Source organism: Staurois parvus, unplaced genomic scaffold (assembly GCF_062004578.1).
Source record: "Staurois parvus isolate SC_StPar_1 unplaced genomic scaffold, SC_StPar_1.0 ptg000562l, whole genome shotgun sequence".
In the NCBI taxonomy this organism is placed as follows: domain Eukaryota; kingdom Metazoa; phylum Chordata; class Amphibia; order Anura; family Ranidae; genus Staurois; species Staurois parvus.
The window spans coordinates 12,092,371-12,104,136 of NW_028318358.1; the positions used below are offsets into that span (position 1 = coordinate 12,092,371).

An 11,766-nucleotide genomic window follows, 5' to 3' on the forward strand; every position below is an offset into this window, starting at 1 on the left:
AAAGAAGAACTGCTAGTTTATAACAGTGATTAATTTTCGGATTGAACAGTTTCCCACATAATACAAGTTATTGCACATTTTTACGCTACATATAATAGAGGTGTGCGTTAATCGGATGAGCTCAGTGTTTAGGTTGCTGCAGGGCATGCCAAACCCATTATTGAGGTAAGATGATACATACATGTCCTTGGACCAAGCCCACATACTGAGACAGATAAAAGGGGAATTTCATTGTAGAGCCATTTACTCTGCCTCCTTCTCTGCTCATCCTCAGCATCACTTTTGTAACAGGACCATGTCTTTGACTCGCCAAACAACAATGAAAAAGACCTTCAGTACTGCTTCTGCTGTGCCAGCCGGAGCAAACCGAAACAACTTCAGCTCTTACTCAACTGTTCGCTCCAGCAGTGGAGGTTTGGGTTCTGGCAGGGTCAGCTCTGGTAACTTTGGCAGCAGAAGTCTCCAAAACGTTGGATATGGCAAAAGAATTTCACAAAGCTCCCAGTCCCGTTATGGATATGGCTCTGGGTTTGGAGCTGGTAGTGGAGCAGGCTATGGAATTGGTGGAGGAGCAGGCTTTGGTGTGAGCTCTGGATTTGGTGCTGGTCAAGGATTTGGTGCTGGTCAAGGGTTTGGTGTTGGTCAAGGGTTTGGTGGTGGTCAAGGGTTTGGTGGTGGTCAAGGGTTTGGTGGTGGAGCTGGATTTCCAGTGTGCCCACCTGGGGGGATCCAAGAAGTAACAATTAATCAGCACCTCTTAGCTCCCCTGAATCTGGAAATTGACCCAAATATTCAGAGAGTCCGTACAGAAGAGAGAGAACAAATTAAGACCCTCAACAATAAGTTTGCATCTTTTATTGACAAGGTAAGTTATATTTACTTACATGTAAATTTTATTCTGCTACTTTACATATTACACATACATTACATGTTCTGATTTCGGTTAACTTATAGGTCCGCTTCTTAGAGCAACAGAATAAAGTACTGGAGACTAAGTGGAGTCTCTTGCAAGAGCAAGGTGTTAAAACAGTTAAAAGCAATATTGAACCTCTCTTTGAAACCTACATCAATGCACTTAGGAGACAGCTGGATAGTCTAGCCAATGACAAATCTCGTTTGGATGCAGAACTTAGACAAGTGCAGGACTGCGTTGAGGATTTCAAGACCAAGTAAGTCCAAATGATTTCTATTTTTGTGGAATGTTTTCTTATTAAAGCACTTGTTGCATTTTTAGAGTAGAAAAAGTTCAAGCTGACTTTCTAATTATGAGCTTGCAAAAAATGTTCAGTTTCTAAATTTCTCTCTAAATTTTCTTTATAAAATGCTTTGCTTCTCTGTCACTGATGTTTTTGCACCATGGATGTTTAACAGTAAGAGATATAAAATTATACAATCTTAGGAGCTGAAGTTAGATTGTCTATGTCTTGTGCAATGTTTATTGTAATCATGATGTCAGATAAATAATGCAGCAGAATGTTTTCTATACAAAACCTGTACTGTTTGTGACCCTTGTCATATCACAAGTGTAAAACGTCAGAATGATTTCTGCAATATGATATAAAGTGATTACAGTCTGTGAGCCAATGTTCTTCTGAAATATAGGGGGAATTTAATAAAACTGCTGCACACAGAATGTGGTGCAACTGTGCATAGTAACCAATCAGCTTCCAGGTTTTATCATCAAAAGTTAACTGATTAAGCTTAAGTTAGAAGCTGATTGGTTACTATGCACAGCTGCACCAGATTCTGTGTGCACCAGTTTTAGTAAATCTCCCCATAGTACTTACAATTAATAGGCAGTGGACATACCTGGTAATGAGGATTTTGTAATGACATATTCATGTTTTATTTGTATAGGTACGAAGATGAAATTAACAAGAGAACAGCAGCAGAGAATGATTTTGTGGTGCTTAAAAAGGTGACTTAATAACCCTATTAACTTCTATATAAATATATACCAAAGATGCTTCTGAAACAGGGGTGGACTGACCATTTGGAAACTCGGGCACTGCCTGAGGGCCCGGGGTCAGTAGGGGGCCCCATGAGATGCCCCTGGTACCTTTTTCATAGGCTTTTTTGAGTTTGGGCAAGGACACAGGGGCCCCATGATCCCCTATTGCCCAGGGGCCCCATGAGTTGTCAGTCCGCCCCTGTTCTGAAATAACATTCCAACTAGATTAGTGAATGCTTAGCTGGTTAGTTAATGCTTAGCTGAATGGTTGCTATTGGTTGCCCTGCACTTTTGCTCTAGGCATCTTGGTCTGTGGTAAGGTTTTTGCTCTAACGTTAAATATTCTTTCCATATGTAATGCATTAGGATGTGGATGCTGCTTACATGAACAAGGTTGAGCTGGAATGCAAGGTGGATGCCCTGACTGATGAGATCAACTTCCTGAGGGCCCTGTATGAAGCGGTAATTACAATCCACCATGTGCTTTATACTTACTCTTTCCACTTTAATAATATACATAAGAACATACTGTAATGAATAAGAACAATATACATAAGAACATAAATGAAATGAATAGTTCAAGTAGAACTATAGTAACAATGTAAAAACCTTCTAACTGCACATTTTGTTTACCCCATAGCCCCAGCAAACACAAAAAGTTACCTGCTGATTCTGCTAGCTAGATGTAGAGTCTCAATTGTTCTTTAATGGGGTGACGATGCTATTCCACCACTTTTGAAATATGGGTAGTGTTGTCACTCCTATATAGACTGTGCCAACAGGGGCTACAGTGAGAAGTCCTGATGTCCTGACACTCATAGGTGCCCCTGTTGTAAGCACTAATGGAAGATGTAGTCTTTTCAGCTGCAAATTATCTTGATTTTTAGATGATAGAATTTATAAATAGGATAGGTTGACTATTCTGATCATTTGGCACTTTTAAAAGAACACTGAAACAAGGCATAACTGACCTCTGTAACTGCAGACACTATGGAGTAAATCATCCTCAATGTCCACAACAGTCAGCTTCTAGGAAACAACTTTTGCTTGTTCACATGCCATGTTTCTGCTGCAAAGAAGATACGCATATGCCTTTTAACACTTTAATTCTGTAAATACTTTAAAAATGCCTACCAAAACACTAAGCAAACTTTTGCTATGTAAAATATATCTTACATTGAATACATAATAACCTATTATGGAAGATGAAGGTTCTTTAAATTCAGCCAAAGATTATATTGCTGTGCTAATACTGTTGATTCAGAATAATTCATCCAATACACCAATAAGGCAGCAATTTATGCTTATAGTGGGAGCAATTTTTTTTTTAACTCTTTGAATAACAATCCATTTTAGCTCATTTCTTTTTACCAGTCCCTCTACTGATGAACCCTGCTTATTATAGACAGATATTACCTTTTAAAAAAAGTTTATAATCTGCATTAAGGTTCATATAGCTTGTCCATCACCAAAAGTGTTATACTCATCAGATGAAAAACAATAGTGACAGAATAAAATGACTACCTCTAAATGTCTTAAAGTGGAGCTCCACCCAAAAGGGGAAGCTTTAAGGATTGCTCCCCCACTCCCCATTAAGGATTGGCACCTTTGGGGGGCGGGGGGGAGCGGGTACCCGAATTTGAGAGCTACCCGCTCCTACTTCCGGTCCGATCGCCTAGGCGATTGGAAGCGGAAGGTGTCCTCCCTCCCTCCCTGTAGTCTTTTGGGACACGTGACAGGTCCCAGAAGACTACAGGGCCATTCAGGAAGCGCAGCGCTACTCGCACATGCGCAGTGGGTACCCGGCTGTGAAGTCGCAAGCTATCCCAGCCAGGTGCCCACACTGAAGATGCCAGCCTCCTGGAATACAGGACGGCCGGTGAAACGGGCTGTGGGGGACACACCACGGGACCGAGAGATAGGTGAGTGGCAGTTTTTTAAAAGTCAGCAGCTACAGTTTTTGTAGCTGCTGACTTTTATTTTTTGACAGGGTGAGTGGAACTCCGCTTTAACTGATAAAGAAAAATGAAATGATTGGCTAGGCAATGTGTTTATTTTCAAAGTTTTCCACCATCCTGTTCTTCAACATCTGTTAAAGTACACCTAAGAGGTTTGCACTAACCAAACTTTTACATGTATTTAGGAACTCCTCCAAATGCAAGGACAGATCTCAGATACCCAGGTTATTTTGTCCATGGACAACAACAGAGCTTTGGATCTGGATGGCATCATTGCAGAAGTCAAAGCTCAGTATGAGGACATTGCCAACAGAAGCCGCCAAGAGGCAGAATCCTGGTATCAAACTAAAGTATGTTCTACATCTAATTCAGATACATATGTACATTATACATCATGCACATTTTTTAAAAGATCATACTTTGATTTTCTACTTATTTTTTTTTTTTAAATATATGATACTTGCACCATCTTGAACAAGTGTCTATTTATATTACAAGTAATTAGTATCTCAAGAAACTGAAGTTCAGCTATATTCACAGGCCACATATATATCCCTACTTGTATACAAACATCAAATTGATGACATTCAAGTTTATTTAACAAGGCAAGCAGAATGTCACACACAAGCAGACACGATATAAGTACATTTATTCCATCCATTTTATTTACCCAATTTTCCTGCCTGGTTTTGGTGCTGGACTCCTAGTCTGATATAGCTCTGATTTCATCCTGGCATATAGTGGCCATAGTTATGTACCTTATTTATTCCATTTTTTTTATTCTGCAGTATGAAGAGCTCCAGGTCTCAGCTGGTAGACATGGTGATGATCTGAAGACCACAAAAACTGAAATATCTGAACTGAACCGTTTGATTAGCAGACTGCGCTCTGAAATTGAAAACGTGAAGAAACAGGTAGATGGAATAGCTTCAGGGATTAACAATAAGTGTCAGAAATGAATGCTCTCTCTCTCTTAAGCAAAGGATTATTACAGTGTTACATTGTCTCTGGTTTTAACATCTGCCAGGAAGTATGCATTATGGAATTTAAGATAGCTATTATAAAACTGTCCTTGCTTATTTTTGGCTACGGAAAGATTTAACTTTTTTAAAAACATAACCTTACTTGGATAACATAAATTTTCTGGCAGAAGAGTATCAAACTACTATATGATGTTAGAAAATATATTTATCCTAAATGTGGTTCAGCAAAATATTCATCATTTATCTGTTCCATTGTTAAAATAGTGTGCCAAGCTACAAGCTTCAATTGCTGAGGCAGAAGAACGTGGAGAGCTTGCAATAAAGGATGCCAAGCACAAACTTACAGAGTTAGAGGAAGCTCTGCAAAAGGCCAAGCAGGACATGGCTCGCCAGCTGAAAGATTATCAGGAACTGATGAATGTCAAACTTGCTCTTGATATTGAAATTGCCACTTACAGAAAACTGCTGGAAGGAGAGGAGAGCAGGTAAGGAAACCATGTTTTACAATATCATTTACAATAAAATTTTACAATGTAATTAAAGTAAACTACAACCTTTGAATAATTGCATCCCCATACATACACAGCCCACTTCTTTTTCTTTGCAGCCTTGTATACTACATACCTTTTCACCTGGGGTCTTTAGGCCAGTCACGTCCTCTTCAGGTTTTCTTACTCTTCTCCCTTGGACAGTGATGGGCAGTCTTCAATACTGCAGAGTGTGGTGCTGTAGATATAAAGTCAGCCCTGCTCTCTGCAGTTTTGTACTGTAAGCTCAGGCTCACGTGCAGGGGCAGACTGACCATTTGGAAACTCGGGCACTTACCGAGGGCCCAGGGTCAGTAGGGGGCCCCATGAGATGCCCCTGGTACCTTTTTCATAGGCTTTTTTGAGTTTGGGCAAGGACACAGGGGCCCCATGATCCCCTATTGCCCAGGGACCCCATGAGTTGTCAGTCCGCCCCTGCTCACGTGGTGAGAACCATCAGGAGAGTGTCCATGACAGCTCGGGCTTACAAAATGGGATTAATGGTACAGAAAAGAGAACTGGTGGCAGAGCTGAATTTCTGAATAGGGACTGCTCTTGCTGGCTTATTTCTGAAAATGCAAATTGTCTGACTTTGGGGTTGTTTACTAAAGTGGTTCACTCAGAATCTTGTGCACTTCTGCATGGAAACCAATCAGCTTACAGGTTTTATTGCTAAAGTTTAATTGAACAAGCTGAGGTTAGAAGCTGACTGGCTACCATGCACAGGTGCACAAGGTCCTGAGTGGACCAGCTTTAGTAAATCTACCCTGTCTAAGTACTTTTGAGTCACACAACCGGACAAGCATGTTGCAGATGCACATCAGAGAAATTGTCAGAATTCCTTATCTGTTCTAAGGCAGCAACTCAGATAGCATTATAGCCAAGTAATTGGCATGATAGCCTGGCAGCCTCCATTATTCTCTTATATGAACTTTAGAGCTGACCTACCCACAGTAAGCGAGTCCACTTGATTGTGATGGATGTACCAGAACTGGGCCTAGTTCTAACACAGCCGTAAATATGATACATGGGTAAAGTCTAAGTGATATGACCGTACTTTTAGAATCACTGGCATTGTTACATTAGGAACTAATATGAGTATATGCACAGTAAAGAAAAAAAATACCCAATCACTCTAAGGAAAAATCTGGTAGAATTCAGTCATTTGGCTCCCACAAATATACATTTTGAGGGTGATTTACTAGAACTCGAAAATACAAAATATGGTGCAGCTCTTGCTAGAAACCAGTCAGCTTCCATTTTTGTTGTCAAAGTTTAATTGAACAAGCTGAAGTTGGAAGCTGAGTGGATACCATACACAGCTGCACCAGGCACTCTCCAGTTTACCCTTAAAGTACCAAAGTGGAACAATGCATGCAGTAACTTAGGTAGATATATAGAATCAACTGTTATAAAAATTATCAGGGCAATCAGTATTGATTAATCAAGTAAGCACATCAGTATAACGATCAATAATAATACAAACCAGAGTACTATAATGCCTACACATGATACAATTTTGATGACCACTTTGGGCATATTGGCACAAGACTGCAATATGTAGATATCACTTTTTCTTGCCAGTCGCTGGGGACTGATTGTCAAGTCCGTATTCACGATTCTGAACTACTGGTTCAAAAGAATAGTAAAAATAACCCACAAAAGAGGGTAAATACCTTTTGGAATGGAACTAAAATATTTAATTTGCTTTATTTCTTACAGGCTGGCAGGGGAAGGTGTAGGAGCTGTGAACATCTGTAAGTCTATGTTGCTGATACTTACTTTGAGATATTTCCTTATGTAGTATTTGTAACAGCACAGGCTAACTATCATGTAATTTCTTTCTTGTAGCTGTTGTAAGCTCATCCTATGGTGGCAGTGGCGGATACGGTATGGGCGGTGGAAGTGGAATGGGTGTCGGAGGTGGAATCGGTTTTGGAAGTGGAAGCGGTTTTGGAAGCGGAAGCGGTTTTGGAAGTGGAGGCGGATATGGAATTGGAGGAGGAAGCAGTAGCTATGGCGGTGGTCTAGGAGGAGGCATTGGTGGAGGAAGCTTCAGTACTGGCAGTGCAAAAATGGCTAATTTTGGTTCTGGAAGTGGCAGCAGCTCAAGCGTAAAAATTATCTCAAAGACCTCCACAAGTTCCCGAAGGCTTTAAAATGTCATTCTTGACGCCATCTGTAATATAATACCATCATGCCCTAATAACACTTGAATTATCTGTGGCCATGTTCTAAATTTGAAGATTTTACAGTATTGAGGTTAACCATAAGGCTTTATTCATCTGTGGTTGTCTTTTTTATTTCATTATAAAAGTTTATCTCCACTATTGCCTTCATGAACCTCCCTTAAACAATCATGTCCATGTACAGTATAAAAACCGTATTGAGGTTCTGTATCCCCTTCAAGTTGTCTCACACATAATGGAATTAAAAAAACAAACAGTAGGATACTGTACACCATTGTCCACTCTTACCTAGTACATAATCTAGTACCTGATATTTGGGGTCAGACATGTTTCTTTAAAACAAAATGTGCAATTTAACTTTCGCTTATCTTTGTTGTATACTTTTACAATGTCTTATTTTTTTCTGCAATAAAACTGCAATCATTTTAAAAACATTGTTGTTATCATTTTGAGTTCTTTTAGGAAACCATTGGAAATACAGTGTTAATACCATCTAATGTTGTGAAACATGAGTAGCATCTTGAATATTCCTCGTGGAAACTTCCACTATTGTACATGATTACTAAAGAGCAGATATCTGTACAGAGCAATGCTTATTATGAATACAGACAGATTAAGACATATTAAGCAGAATTTTTTTTCAATTTTATAGCGTATCTATTCAAATTATGTTTTTTTTTATATAATAACAAATGGACACAAAGATTATATAAGTAACTTTAAGAGCAAGGAGATTACTATAGCAAGAGGAAACCATGCAACTTCATGCCATGCCACCCAACAATAACATGGGACCCTGACAAATATAATAGTGCAAATAAACACAACATACTCTGTTTATGAGACTAGTAAAAGGGTAATATTGTCTTATTCTATTCTACATTTCCAAGTAGGTGTGGTAGTGGAAGACCCTGAAGGGAAGAGTGTGATAATGAGGTGTTTGGCAAACCATATAATGTCAGAAAAGCGGGAATGACAGTAGGTGACCTCAGATAGCTCAAAGTGTTAAAAAACACCCTTGGTTAGACCACTGCATATGAAGGGTTGTAAAGCTGGCTGCTGCCTGGATCCAGATGGGTGTGAACAGTGACCCTGCCAGGTTGGGTCCCCAGTAGAGTTCCTCTTCACATCAGGTGTCATCGTGCCCTGAGTTGTTTCTCCCCCTTACCCCTTTGTACTGGGAGATTGGTACCTAGAGCTCCTCCTTCCTTTCTTCGGTTATGTAACAAGTCACATGACAGGGGGAGAGAGGAAGGAGGGCACTGTCTCCTTCCTCAGCAGTGCAGGACAGAGACTGAGGACAGTTCTCTGTCTCAGCACTGGCTTTTTTCTGCCCCATGCAGGCTGGAGGCAGGAAAAAGCAGATTCCTCCCTCCAGCAGCAGCTACTGGTCACCGCTCCTTCTGACATGAGTGAAACTGCAGTCACTCCTGTCAGTGAGGAGTGACTGCAGTCACTCCTGTCTGTGTTGAGGGGGCATCTGCCCCCTCAACACAGAGCCTGGGGCAGATGCCCCTCCCTAGTCCCAACCCTGGGTGTGAACAGACACTGGACCAAAATTACATTGGGGTGGATTACTTAAGGCAAATAGACTGTGCAGTTTGCAAGTGCAATTGCAATCCACCAGTGCAGTTGCACTTATTTTCCCAACAGCTTGGTAAATGTGGTAAAGCTCTGCTTATTTCCACCATCCAATCATGTGAAAAAATGCTTTTTTAAAATTTTCCTTGCACTTGGTTGGGTATTACTTACAAATTAAAGCTTTACCACGTTGCATTAACTAAGGACAATGAGTGCAACTTCACTCACAAAGTGCACAGTTTATTTACCTTTAGTAATTCAAGCCCATTGCATGCAGGGGTGTTTAATACTAATTATGGGCCCTGACAGCAAAACTTTGATGGGGGCTTCTAGCCGTGAGATAGAAGCCAATTTAGCACAGATCTGTTACAGTAAAATGTCACAAATTGCAACAAAACTATTTCAATGTGTCTAATGATCTTTAGAATGAATCTGCTATGCTCAAATGAAAGCTTAAAGTGGAATGACCCTGCATCTGAGCACCACAAACCAAAAAAGCTGTTTAATATTCAAAGGAAACTCACACATCCATCCATGTCTCTATGATTTATTTTGCTGAGAAATCACTTTGAAATATACCCCCCTAGCATTTCTGGCTGTGACCATCTTGAGTAAGGGCAGATGATTCACGTAGCATTTACTTCCTGGAATCAATATGCCTTGGCTCAGGCATGCAGGTAGAAGGGTGTGCTTAGCTGGGAAAGTCTCTCCTCTCCCCCCCCCAAAGACTCTTGGGATGTTTGACATAATTTGCCTTTTGAAGTAAGTTAAGAAATGTAAAAAAATTTAAAAGGAAAAAAAAAAAATTATACACTTTCCTATCTACTAATGTTCCAGCATACAATGTTGATTGATAGAGTGAAGTTCCACTTTAAGCCAAATACCATAGAAAGTACTGACAATAATACCACAGAAAGCGGAGACAATAGAACTGTGATTGAAAAAAAAAAACTCCTTAAGACTTTGCACATAGGAACATCTTAGTCAACATGAGGACAAAATGGAAAACAGTATTAGACAAGTGGTCTACAAGCACAGTAATGTAAAGGACACAATAAAGGACTAGGTTATTTCATACCAGCAAATGTGTACCCATTCTTTGAATGCTGGAAATAGCGAATGGAGAAAGCACATTTGAGATACCCTGATGAAGTCACGTGACTGTGACATAACGCGTAGAGCGTGAGCAAAGGCAGACGCGGACTGGAAGTGGCGTCATGCAGAAGCACTCTCTGTAATAGAAGCGATATTAAATATTGTAAAGTGTAAGTGTAATATATTTTTAAATAAATATTGGAATGTTTTAACCTAATACACCGTAAAAGGCACATTTCTCTCCTCACATATGGGTAAGGTCATGGCGAAAGCATGAGCAGATAAGAGTCTTAAAGGCACCATACCCCCCTTTTATTTGGTTTGAGTAAGAAAGGAGTGGAAAGTTCCTAGTGGACTGGAGGAGAAGGAGGCAGAAAAAGTTGGTGGAATCTAGATGGAATGTCATATGTACACATTGTGATATAAACTTGGAGGTGAGAGTTCTGTGAGGACAGAGGTGGCACTTCATCATGCGAAGTTAACAGGCAGCACATATAATTTTGGTGTTGGATAATCATGCACACATGAGCTTATGTTTGCGCATGTTGTAATGTACTAGAAGTGTATATATATATATATATATATACAGTGGATATAAAAGTCTACACATCTCTGTTTAAATGTAAGGTTTCTGTGATGTACAAAAATGAGACAAGGATAAATCATTTCAGAACTTTTTCCACCTTTAATGTGACCTACAAACTGTACAAATCAGTTGAACAGCAAACTGAAATCTTTAGGTGGAGGGAAGTAAACATAAAAAACTAAAATAATATGGTTGCATAAGTGTGCACACCCTTAAACTAATACTTTGTTGAAGCACCTTTTGATTTTATTCCAGCACTCAGTCTTTTTGGGTATGAGTCTATCAGCATGGCACATCTTCACTTGGCAATATTTGCCCACTCTTCCTTGCAAAAACACTCCAAATCTGTCAGATTGCGAGGGCATCTCCTGTGCACAGCCCTCTTCAGATCACCCCACAGATTTTCGATCAGATTAAGGTTTGGGCTCTGGCTGGGCCATTCCAAAACTTGAATCTTCTTCTGGTGAAGCCACTCCTTTGTTGATTTGGATGTGTGCTTTGGGTCGTTATCATGCAGAAAGATGAAGTTCCTCTTCATGTTCAGCTTTTTAGCAGAAGCCTGAATGTTTTGTGCCAATATTGACTGGTATTTGGAACTGTTCATAATTCCCTCTACTGTGACTAAGGCCCCAGTTCCAGCTGAATAAAAACAGTCCCAAAAACAGTCACCCACCATGCTTCACTGTGGGTATAGTGTTCTTTTGGTGATATGCAGTGTTACTTTTGCACCAAACATATCTTTTGGAAGTATGACCAAAAAGTTCAACCTTGGTTTCATCAGACCATAACACGTTTTCCCACATGCTTTTGGGAGACTTCAGATGTGTTTTTGCAAAATTTAGGCGGATTTGGATGATATTCTTTGTAAGAAAAAGATTCCATCTTGCCACTCTATT

The 11,766-nt window shown here is 40.0% G+C and overlaps 1 protein-coding gene across 1 annotated transcript; it reads left to right on the plus strand.

Annotated features, from left to right (window-relative positions):
* The first annotated feature begins 235 nt into the window (after positions 1-235).
* On the plus strand, positions 236-8,042 carry LOC149450844 (keratin, type II cytoskeletal cochleal-like). The gene is made up of 9 exons (XM_089691488.1): positions 236-865; positions 955-1,169; positions 1,858-1,918; positions 2,318-2,413; positions 4,095-4,259; positions 4,698-4,823; positions 5,157-5,377; positions 7,142-7,176; positions 7,271-8,042. The coding sequence occupies exons 1-9, from the start codon at positions 296-298 to the stop codon at positions 7,576-7,578; spliced, it is 1,797 nt and encodes a 598-aa protein (XP_089547614.1). The 5' UTR covers positions 236-295; the 3' UTR covers positions 7,579-8,042.
* Positions 8,043-11,766: the final 3,724 nt, after the last annotated feature.